The sequence below is a fragment of the Pleurodeles waltl genome, chromosome 1_2 (genome assembly GCF_031143425.1).
Source record: "Pleurodeles waltl isolate 20211129_DDA chromosome 1_2, aPleWal1.hap1.20221129, whole genome shotgun sequence".
Classification (NCBI taxonomy): Eukaryota; Metazoa; Chordata; class Amphibia; order Caudata; family Salamandridae; genus Pleurodeles; species Pleurodeles waltl.
Genome location: NC_090437.1, coordinates 992,320,020 through 992,332,508, shown reverse-complemented (window position 1 = coordinate 992,332,508; position 12,489 = coordinate 992,320,020). Strand labels below are relative to the sequence as shown.

The 12,489-nt window shown below is 42.4% G+C and overlaps 1 protein-coding gene across 5 annotated transcripts in view; it reads right to left on the bottom strand.

The window, feature by feature from the left end:
* GABRA4 (gamma-aminobutyric acid type A receptor subunit alpha4) overlaps positions 1-12,489 on the bottom strand; it is a 415,701-nt gene that overhangs the window by 178,286 nt on the left and 224,926 nt on the right. For 3 of the 5 annotated variants that reach the window (XM_069201699.1, XM_069201704.1, XM_069201711.1), the window contains exon 6: positions 12,186-12,329. The exons of the other annotated variants lie outside the window; for them this stretch is intronic. In XM_069201699.1, coding sequence (XP_069057800.1) covers positions 12,186-12,329 — 144 coding nt within the window. The remainder of the gene's footprint in view (positions 1-12,185; positions 12,330-12,489) is intronic. 5 annotated transcript variants of the gene reach the window in all.

The window sequence follows — 12,489 nt, the reverse complement described above, 5'->3', positions numbered from 1 at the left end:
ATGTGTAAGTTTACATGTGTGAACCAGGCCCTTAAAGAAGTGATTGACAAACTGCAGTTTTGAGTAATTTCACACTTTTGTGTGAGGTTCCTACTTTTGAGTACATACAAAGTTCACCGTTGTGGTAACTTACACTTTTGTAGTGAATTTATACTTTCATAAATATGTAGTATCTTAACATATTGTTAAGGGTTATTTATATATATATATATTAAAATAATGTTGTTTATCATTAATTTCTACAGGGTTTTATTTTAAGTCCCTACCTCCATCATTTTCTATGGAAGGGTGTTGCAGTTCCAATGGTTGGTCATGTGTAGTGCTGGACTTACTACCCAAGCGTTTAAGTTACCTCAAAATGCAGTTTGGGTATACTAGAAAGTAGAAAAATTACTCAAAAATGTAAATTACCTTTGTGAATCAGGTTCACTGTGTGCACCTTGTTGTACCAAACTCTTCCAGGGTGCCTAATATTCCATTCACTCTTGGCTGTCTATCATTAAAAAAAATAACTTTTGCACATTGGATAATACATCTATTCTCTAATGAGCAGGATTAGTCTAATATATTGTTTCAGGAATAGTGAATTCTTTTGAATAGATCAGTGAGTTGTCTGAACCTCATTCAACAGGGATTGAGCAGATTGAGTATCAGAGAATAGTTCAAAGAGGCCTGGCCCACAGAACTTGTGAATCTGGGGTGAATTTAACAGGTTTAAAACTACAGTTGTTTAAATTTAGCCACAAGTTGTTTCAGTTCCCATCTTAGTTAATAAGCTTTGTAGCTCACATTTGGATGTATCGTAAAGTTAAATTAATTTAGAATACTAAATGGTTTGAGATATATTACGTTGATTAGAATTTGGGCCTTGATTCTATAGTCGAAAAAAATTATTAACATAGTAAATGATTCCCCCTTCCTTCGGAGAAATGTCCAAGTGACTAAGTCCTCTGTGGTGATGAGCCACAAGTATTATTAAATGTGTAACAAATGTGACAGTGCTCTTAAATTATTCTTTTCCAGAATGACTACCAATCTCAAGTGCAGCTGTCATGAGTGAGTTTAATTGCATTTATATTATTGATGATCAATTGAATCTGTGACTGAAACTGCGTGTGAGAGTCATACACCTCAGACATGCTGGTTTCAAGTTATTTAGTCCAGGTAAATAAAGTTTAAATTTTTCATTAATATCTTCAAATTTATTTTGGATAAGAATTACCATGACCGTCTGTGATGCTTTTGTTTCTTTTATTTCCTGAAGGAGTCAGTGAAGTAAAGAAATGTGAGGAGAGCTGTCATTGGCAACAGTTGCCCCTACATTGGTATTCAAAGTCTCTTGAGCCATAAGACCATATTTGGTTGAATGCTTTGGTATCTCCTGCTGACAATTACCTTCATTATCCCTTAATTTGAAATCTGTTATGTGGCCTGATTCATCGTCAGTGGGGTAGCAGTTGCAACTAATGGTGATTTGTGAACACCGCAGCTGGTATAAGTGCTGTTACTATTCAACAGAAAGACATATTACTAAATGACACCCACAGCATGTAATGTTCATTCCCAGAGTATCATTTGATGCATACATTATTTGGATCATTCATTAGAGCTAGGAATCTTTCTATTTTAATATTAGTCCATGAAAATCATTTTCCTCTATAGTCCAAGGATATAATGAATTGCCAAAATTGGGAGGACTCGCTTTAGCTCAACCTATAAATAAAACAAATAATAATCTCTCATTTGCTGTAATGTTCTATTTGCGATGGGCCTCGAGTTAGCAAAACTGTAGTTGAACCATAACATACAAGAGGTTCTGAGGTTTCAAGACCAAAGACTCCAAAATGCAGCACAACACCCATTATTGTGCATGCGGCAAGTCCGAAACATCACGCCTTCACACCTTACACTGACTGATGTTAAGAACAGTTCTTTGGCCTGCAAGCTCAATGACAACTAAGGCTCATTCCTCTTGCATTAGAAAGTCAACCCCCCACATGGCACCTATCTCTTTGTTCCTCTACTCTTTTTCTAGTGAAAAGGCCAAAGATAATTAAAAAAAATATGAACTTCAGATCTAGACCTCCCTCATTAGATTGGCGAAATTAAAAACTACATACCCTTTAAATACTTTGCTTACTATTAGCCAGGCATCTGCAATATTTACCAGCTCTTTGGCAGTGTAACAGCACAAAGAGGTCAAATGTGCCATCATGTGCTTAAACAAAGGTCATGAAAGTAGAGTAACAAACTATTTCATATAAGACTATATAAACAATATTCTGCATCCTCAATCTAATTAATACATCTAAAAGTCACATCTTCAACTTCTTATTCACCCACACAGTAGCCAGTATACTTCAAGCCTGTGACAAGGAGTCATTTAAAGCTTGGGGAGAGCCCATGTTAGCAGAATCTTTGATGGCAACACCACAAGTAGCACAGACAGCAGGGGCTGACTGTGTATTTAACATACAGGAGGGCCTGGCACAGGGCAGCATCATTATTGCCATTATACTGAAACTGCATCAAAGCTGCAAGTAGGGAGTAATCCAATCAAATGAATGTGATACTCTGGCAGTGGCAGGCAGTCCAGGCAATCCAGACCTCACAGTACGTCAAACTGAGGGTGATGTAGAGGTTGTGGGGGGTGAAGCTGGGGGGTGGCAGGTAGAGGCTTAGTGGGGGGCTGAGTTACACCATTCTGCTGTCGTAGCATTATCTCCCCCCACCATATAATCAGTCTCGCTGTGTCTGCATCTACCCAGTCTACTCTGGCTGCTGTTGCCCCCATTCTGACTCCACAAGAAGCATCTAAGACCTATGTAGAGCACTCTAGTACAGTTGAGGTGGCCAAAGGGGCACAGTGGACTATGTTTCTGATGAACCTCAAGTATGGAGAAAAGCAGTCTCCCCAGGGTAATCAGAAGAAGGGCAAGGATATATCGAAGTATTAGCCGCTCAGGAAATTGTTTAATCCAAGTCACAAGCAAAAGGCTGTAAACAGCAATGTTAAAGATAGGGCTAAGGGAAGCCTGTTATGAGACTGGGTGATATCAAAGGGGGAAGTAAAAACTCTTGATATCTTTTCTCTCTAACGTATGTCCTATAGATCAAACAGCACCCAGGGTGGAGCTTTGTTCTGTTATCTCCTCCCCTCCGGATGTGGCCTCACTCCCCAAAAGCAGCTTTGAATTATTGGGTGGCACTCTGTTGACATTTTCTATCAGCCACTATTGCAGAAAGAACTAACTCTGCTAAAGTTGACAGACCACTTAAGCCCTCGTTGTTGGCTATACGTAATCAGTTTCAGGCTCAGAGAACAAAGGTGCTGCAGTATTATGCACAAGTCAAAGCACATCCTGCTTCAACCGAGCAATCACTGGCAGAGGTAACTAGTAAAGTCTAGGCCCTCTCTACGGATATGACCGCACTCCAGAAATGAGTGGCCAATGCAGAGAAAGTGGGAAGGACTGTCAAATCCATTGCAAAGCATGACCAATAGTTGGCTTTTGTTCGACTAAAATCAAAGACTTAGAGAGGAGAAATAACCTTCAAGTCTTCTGGATACCGGAAGGAAAAGAGGGTGATGTTTGGGAAGGCATTTCCTAACCTGAGTGGCTGGTATATGGACTCACAGATCCAGCTGGTGCATCGTCTTCCTCTAATTCAGGGTAGCAGTGCTTTCATAAGTACCAATAAATCATCACATCCACGTCCAACTTTGATCTTTATTGGTAGTTTTCTGTTAAGGTAAGCTATCTCTCTAAAACCCGGCTCTGCCTCCCATGTAGCAGTGGACGTTATGTTGATCTCAGTCCACTCTGATCTGTGTAAATCCACCATGGATAGACATTGGAAGCTCCATCAACATGCAGACCCGTTGAAAGCTGGTGGGGTACAAGTCTTTTTACAGGAGCCTGCCAGGCTCAAGATCATTAAAAATTGTCACACACAGATGTGCTACACTGAGCAAGAGGCTACTGCTGCTTTACACAAACTGCAAGGAACTGCACAGTAGTAATGCATGGTAGGAATATGTCCCAGATCTGTAATTTTTGTTTGGTAGTACTGCTCCCTAGATTCATAACTTGGGTACCAGTGGTCAGGCTTGGTCGTAAATTGGCTACAAGCATGCTTCTTGGAGCCCAGACCCTCTCTAGGTGGGTTGGGTCTGTTTTAGTCTTTCCGAGCCACAAGGGTAACACCAAAGTTATACTCACTAGATAGCTTTTGAAATTTATCTTTAGTCTCTTTCTCCATTCTTCTATTTTAGTCTCACTCAGGAGCGGTGTGAGTTGTGGTGGGGAGTGGGGTGGGCAGTGGGGGGTGGAGTCTCCTAGGGCTGTTGTAGTCATCGATAGCGAAGGGGTGGGGGATGATTCCTTCTGCAAGACACAGGAATTGGGACAGTAACGGGGGGGAAATAAGTCAGAAGTGTTACAGGTTGGCTTGTGAATTTATGTTTTTTCTTGACTACTGTAACTCTAGCTCTTCGCTTGGGATGGTTCACCTGAAGCTGTTCGGGGTTGCGTTTTCTAATGGCTAAGATAAAGTATATGTGCTGAAATGTCTAAGGCCTTAATTCGTCCAACAAAACGCCAGTTGGTTCTGGAAGAGGTTAGAATGTGGCCAAATATACACCATTCTAAGACTCTTGATATGCTCTGTCTGGAATTATTAGTCTGCTCTGGGAACTGTTGATTATGGGTGATTTCAACTGTGAAATGAATTATGGTATTGATTCTACAAACCACGCATGGTGAAAACAATGACATCTATTTTGAATTAGCATGACTATGTGGATTGTGCAATGTCTGAAGGGCACTTTATCCAATTAAGCCGGGTTATACATACTACACTTTCCCTCACAGGCATTATTCCAGGATAGATATGGTTTTTGCTAAGAGGAGCCTGATCCAGGAGGCTGAGATAGAAATCCACCCTAGAGTCAACTCCGATCACAATCCTCTACTGCTGCGTCTTCATTTACAGGCAGATATATGGGCATCACTAGTTATCATTCCTCCACCACCTTTAATCCATCGCAGACTACTGCACGTTTATCTCCAGCTCACTGTTGGAATTTTGCTAGCTAATCCGGGTACGGCCTCTCGTCGTGGTATGGGATGAAATGAAGGCATTTATTAGGGGGATCATGTTGCAGTTTATACTCAGGAAGTATAGGGATAGTAAAAGCAGTACCAGGCTGCTTTGTCAGCTGATTACAGACTTGGAAGCTATGCACGTTCACGCAATAGCAACTGGGGGTATGGATGAGCAGTCTCTATATCTGGATTCAATAGAAAAAGGGTCTCTAGTAGGACATATCCTTAGGGAAAATATAGTGCCTAGGTACACTCAGAATCATCCCCTTCAATATGAATATGGTAAAAAGATGAGGCGAATACTCGCTCATCAAATCACTGTTAGAAAATCGAGGGTGCAGTCCATTCTATAAAAGGTAGTGATGGTGTGGTACACACTCACCCTAAGGCTATTGTGGAGCAATTTTCCATCTTCTAGCAGGAACTTTACAGTAAGCCCCAAGCATTTAACTCCCTAAGATCTGAAAAATATTTGCAGGATAGTAGATTGCTTATCATGATGGAACCCCAAGCTAGTCTAGTCGAAAAGACATCACCACTAGCGATGTTGAGGCTGCTCTCTTAGCTTTTCCGTCAGGCAAGACTGCGGGAGAAGACACCATTTCCACTCCAATTCAATAAAACATTTAAATATTCAGCATGTTGATGTTGGTGATGTTGGTGAAGTGCCTGGTACCTGGATGCTGACTAATATTGCAGTTTTCTTAAAGAAAGGCAAGCCCTCAGTTGAATGGGGATCATATTGTCCATTATCCCTTATCAATGCCGATGCAAAAGTGTTTGCAAAGATCCTTGCCGTGCAGCTTGCTCTACTTATGTTGGAATCAGTCTTGCAACAACAGCATGAGTTCATACCAGCCAGGGACAATACATACCATGATAATACAGCTAATGCAGCATTTGATGTTGTGGTGAAATGGGGTTTAAGATTAGGGATGATACTCTTAGATGCTGAGAAGGCATTTTACAGGGGTGTATGGGATGCACTCTGGGTGACGATGGCAGCTTTTAGCTTAGGGGATCACTTCTGTAGGTGTGTTAAGTCACTATACAAGAAACCTAGCACACAGTTAATCACCGCTGGGATAGTTTCAAAACATTTCAGATTCACAGTGGCACTCAGCAGGGGTGTCCTTTATGGCCCCTGCTGTTCGCTCTATGTATGGAGCCATGTCTGCGAACCCTAGTCAAGAATGTGCATATTTAGTCTATGATGTCAGGGGAGCTCGATCTCTAAATCACAGCATATGCTGACGATGTCACCATTTTTTCACCTAATTCAGCAACCGCACTGGTAAACATTACTAGGGAGTCTAATAGGTTTGGATTATTTCTGGGTTATAAACTTAATTTATCCAAGACCTTGGTCCCCCCAACTTCAAACCAGAAGCTCCAAATGCAGGGGTCTGTTCATCAGCAACATACCGGGGGTTCAATTAAGCCTGCAGGTTAGGAAAACTGTCAAAATGAAAATGAACTCCTATTGCTATCAATTATAAGCAAATTGTGGCTTTGGGATAAGCTCCCGATGAGTATTATAGAGCATTGTAAAATCATCAAAATAAATATCTTTCCAAAATTTCTATACATATTTTTGGGCAATCCCTCTTCGGGTACCCAGTCAGTTTTTTAATCATCTAGAACATGCCAAAGGCGGCTTCACTTGGGGATATAGGCAGGCTAGACATGCTACAAGACTTCTAAAATTTCCTTATTGGCATGGTGGGCTCCACCTTCCTGATTTCAAACTTTATTTCTTGGCAGTGTTTTGTGGTCGCCTGCATACTCTTTTAAGACAATGTGATCCAGACCCTTCATTTTTCGACTGTCAACTAGTGTTAAGGTCACACTATAGGTTGTTCCTATATAGATTGGGAGATCCTATCTATTTTGAGAAGTTTAGGTTTAAGCTTATTGTAGACATTGTTAGCATATGGCGGGAGATTTCTTCAAAATATTCTTGCGCTCCAATTCATTCTGACACACCTCTGTGGGACAACCCAGAGTGTGTAAAGCTGGAAGGTGCTCTGGGGTTGAGACTGTGGGCCAGATGTATGATCTAAATGGTTTTCATACATTTTCTGGGCTCCAGGACTCCTTTGATCTCGCTCATCATATTTCTTTTTTTTAAATAAGGGATTTCTTCATGACTGGACGTAGGATCCTGTTTGAATTGAGTAGTTCTGATTTGCTTCTGTGTTTGAATAATATACCTTGGAAGTAGTTAAGATTTGATAACAGCCCTGTTCTTCCGGGCAAATTGACTATGGTGGTTTCTGACTATTCTTGCCTCAGAAGTCCTAAGCGCCTTAGAGACTATCGACGACTCAGTCCATTCTATAAATCTAAAATTGCAACAGTTTAAGACAATCTGTATGTTGTATTATACACCAGGCAGAATCACCAAGTGGAGCAGGAACCCCGGGGTAGAGAAGACTAGGGCCAGTGCTGGCAGTTTGCTGGCCGACCTATTAGGAGTTTTCCTCTGGGCCAGCAGGCAAAAACAGAGTTTCCCCCCGCTGGCCCAGTGGAATACTTATCAAAACAATGACGCCGGCTCTTAATCGAGCCGGTGGCAATGTTGTGGTGTGTTGGGTGCGACAGCACCCGTCACGCATTTCACTGCCCGTAATTGGGCAGTGAAAATTGTGACGGGCTGTCCATGGGGGACCCTGCACTGCCCATGCCAAGTCTTTGTCTGGGTTATGATGTACGATTCTCATGTAAGGAGATTATGTTGGGGTACAAAATGGAATTTGATACTGGTCTGAGACAGCTGCTCGCTATAGCAATTCTTTCAGCCAGACTTTGTATTGCTATAGCATGAGTTTACCCTGCCCCCCAGATACGTGACCTAGAGCTAGCCCTGGCTAAAACAAGGGGGGGCTGTTCTGTTGAAAGACTTGGACCAAATCTGGGCACAATTTAACTGGGACCCGCAGCTCAGTGTCTTTGTATACAAATTAGTTGGCTACTGACTGATTTATAACATCATCATGAGGTCTGATGATTAGTCATGTGTAATGTAACTGTGTAGTTCAGGGACAGCTAGTCAAAAATCAGGGGCAGTGAGTCTAATCCTTAACCATGCAGATTGCTTTCATATAATGGGGGTTGATGCAGAGCCGTGCCCACACTTTACCCAGGAGGAACCTAGGTGGGATGAGCAGTGTGGGAATAATCTAGATACGTTAAGGACTGGGAGTTCTTCCAGGTACGGACCGTTGGTATTGCAAAAAAAGGAGAAACCCATAGCTAAAAATAGTGAAGGACGAGAATCATTGACCATTACTACTCTAAAGAACTGTAGGCAGACTAGGATCCCCAGTCATGATGAAAGGGGACAACTGCGACGATTGGTCATGGGTAGCAGTGGCATTGGCAGGGAGCTCCGGAGCATCACTTAGAACAAGCGCTGAACGATGAGGAACTATACTATTGCTCCATCATGCTCCCCCACCACACCTATTCCATGTAACAAATTGAAGGGGGGTTGCTTGCGAATTTTGCCCTGGAATATAGCTGGTCTGGCTAGCAGGCTGGAAGATAACCACTGGTTACAATTTTTTAGTCTGTATGATATCTGCTGCTTCCAAGAAACCTGGGCTGTTGAAAGAACGTGTATTAATGGGTTCCTGGGTTTTGACATGCTGGCCACTAGGACCAGGAAGGGATGCCCATCTAGCGGTATCTCAACTTGGGTCTCGTGCAGGCTAAACTGCAAAATAGAACAAATAGATGTGCCACACCTGCTGGCTCTTGCTAATATCCAACATGTGAGACTTTGGGCAGCAAGGGATAAAGGAAGTGTACTGGATATTTTGAATGTATATATCCCCCCGGTATGGTCCCTGGGGGTACCGGTAATCTGGGAAGAATGCTCCTCATACATTGGCAAAATTAGAAGAGGTACTCCAAATGATAAAACATCAAGGGGTCATGATAGCGATATGGATGTGATACTGGTATGTGGGGACTTTAATACATCGGCTTGTGATGCCATGAATAGCAGTGAAATAGTGACATAAGATCGGAGTATGGGAATCTTGGAGACAGCGATGAATTGCCCAAAGTCTACAGAAAAAGCTGTGGCCTTCACTGACCTTATGCTTAACAATGGCCTTCGCTTTGTTAATGGCCGCTCCAAGTCGGATGGTGCTGAAAAGGCAACCTTTGACAATGGCAGATCTCAATCTGTCATTGATTATGTTATTGTCAATGTGGAAGCATGGTCAGCTATTCTTGATATGGCTGTGGTTAGTAGGATAGAAAGCGATCACAACCCACTTGCTCTCAACATGAGGCTAAATGTTCTGGGGCTTGGTAATATGATAGGACAGGCACTGGGGTTTTATGAGAAGGAGATTGCCCTGACCAACTGCAGAAAGCGAATACGGTGGGATGAGGGAAAGTACCTGCAGGACCTCCCACAACTTGAACTCATATTGGCTAACTATGGCCAGATGTAATGTAACTGTGAGGTGTTCCAGACTATATTACTATATTAATAAATTATGTTTTGTTATAATATATTACACTATACTATATTATATTGTTACATTATCTTATTCTAAGCAAAGCTGTGCTATTTGTAGCTTAATGTATCTTAGTTATTCTTGTTATCATAGTTTCAGGTGCTCTATCCTTACGCTTTTTTCTAGGCGTTTCCATCTATTCTTTCTTATCCACATGGCTATACTACAATTGTATGCTCTAAGATTAAGCACTTTATTGCCTTGTACATGTAAAACCCTGGTTTCCTAGTTTTGCATTTTTGTTCTTCTGACTTAGCAAATAATTAAAAATAATTAAAAAGGAAATATTCCGTTTTGAAGCAACATTGTATTTATTTTAGTTTTTCTTCCATTCAAAAACGCATTTTTTTAATACACCATTTCAGGGATTACACATTGCAACCGCTATGTTTTCCATAACACTGAACATATACCTTCAGCAGTAGATGTTCATGACAAAACACCCAAATAACGAGACAAAAAATAATATAAACAAAATCACTTCAGCACAGGAAGGATAAAACAGCATATTCAGTGCATTCCCCTTAGTTCATGGTTTCCTAAACATCAGTCGTACGGGCACGATGAAAACATTGATGCCAACAATACCGAGTCAGACACTCCTATTGCCTCTCAATGTTAGTCTCTCATCCTACAGTTTTACAGAATACCTGAGGAGGCCAGAGTTAAGTGCTCATCCTACAGTGGAAGTAATCAAAACAATGGCTACAGAGGAGAGACAGGAATTACAAACGGAAGCGTCATTGGAGAGTGCAACTAGCTAGAAGCCTATACACAGTAGAGATGAAAGCAGGACAGTGAGGTGAAAGGCAGTAAAGAAATATACACCTTCGGGGTGAAAGCTCTTTTCTTCACCCCTGTTTATAACACAAATTGTATAGTTTGAGTGAAAGACAACCCAACTGTCTGGTAACTGTTGTGGATTTAGGTGGTCATTCTGACCCTGGCGGTCTTTGACCGCCAGGGCGGAGGACCGCGGGAGCACCGCCGACAGGCCGGCGGTGCTCCAATGGGGATTCCGACCGCGGCGGTAAAGCCGCGGTCGGACCGGCACCACTGGCGGGGTCCCGCCAGTGTACCGCCGCCCCATTGAATCCTCCGCGGCGGCGCAGCTTGCTGCACCGCCGCGGGGATTCCGACCCCCCCTACCGCCATCCAGATCCCGGCGGTCGGACCGCCGGGATCCGGATGGCGGTAGGGGGGGTCGCGGGGCCCCTGGGGGCCCCTGCAGTGCCCATGCCACTGGCATGGGCATTGCAGGGACCCCCGTAAGAGGGCCCCTACATGTATTTCACTGTCTGCTGCGCAGACAGTGAAATACGCGACGGGTGCAACTGCACCCGTCGCACAGCTTCCACTCCGCCGGCTCGATTCCGAGCCGGCTTCATCGTGGAAGCCTCTTTCCCGCTGGGCTGGCGGGCGGTCTGAAGGCGACCGCCCGCCAGCCCAGCGGGAAAGTCAGAATTACCGCCGCGGAACGGTAATCTGACGGCGGGACTTTGGCGGGCGGCCTCCGCCGCCCGCCAAGGTCAGAATGAGGGCCTTAATCTTTTAAGGGCACTCTCTAGGGATCTGTGTTAGAGAAACAGGCTATCCTGATTTTTGACCTCGTGGAAGGAAACACTGTAAAAGATGGGGCTATTACCAGTTTGGCTCCTTCTGCAAAGCCCGTCTGCCTTTTGTTACAAAATTGTACATCTTTTTTCAAGCCCTGCACAACACTCCCTCAGGTAGGTCTGGAAGACAGGGTTTGGTGTTTATTTCTTTCTATTCTAATTTTTTCAGTAATGTGTGTATTTTTAAACTGTCATTGTCTTACTGTAATGCAGAGCCAACAATTCTACACTCAAACTCTGCCTTACATGTATCTGTCTAGGGATTAGAGGGGTTGCAGGCATGTAAATCTGCACTTAAGTGAAAATCTGCAGTCGGAAGTGGTGAATGGCAAATAAATGGGTAAACTAACATCTAGGTGCAAGAACAGACTTTCTAAACTTGAGGTTTATGAACAGAGCCCTTAGTTTGGATAGTTGATTTGTGATCACTGATTTTTTATTTTAATTGAAAATTTGAGCCAATATCCATACCAGATTGCACATATTTAAAGACACTTTAATAACGGTGGTTAAGTTTCCACAACCCAAACTTAGATCCGATTTCACATAGTGTTCAGTTTTGATGTTTTGCCTATGCTGCTTTCGCCTGTGACTAGAACAATTTTGAAGTTTACGTCCTGAGAGTACGTTTGTTTTATCAACAAGTACATATTCATGTAAAAGGCACGTACTTTTACTCCTGTAGTTCTTTAAAACAACAGTTGTTGATATCTGATTAGTTGATATTAGATAACAGAATAGCCTAGCTTGGACACAGAACCCAATTGCTTACTAAGGTAATTGTACACCTACATCTAGTGGTAAGCATGCATTGAGTCATTACAAAATTGTGCTCGGTCTATTTTTAATAAGTGGTTTGCTTTAAACATTTTAATGAAGGTTAGATAAAACCGCGCTTTACAATGTATTATTTACAAAATGCTTACCAGTGATGGACTTAATTGTTTCACTTGAAGCAGTCTGTCCAACCAGATCATACTGTACTAAACTAGAAGACTCCTTAGGGACTTCCACTGATTTTTCAGGTCCTTTTGTCCATGTGTATACCATCTCAGTCTTTGGGTAAGCATCTTAAAGACATAGAAATATAATTATTAAGCAATATGTGCTTTGAGGCATATGTGTAGTGCCACATGATAGTTTCAGGTAACCTCAATCTATTTAAATATGGGTTGAATTTTGTGCATAAACAGTCAAATAGATGAATGTGATTTATTGTTCACTAAGGCA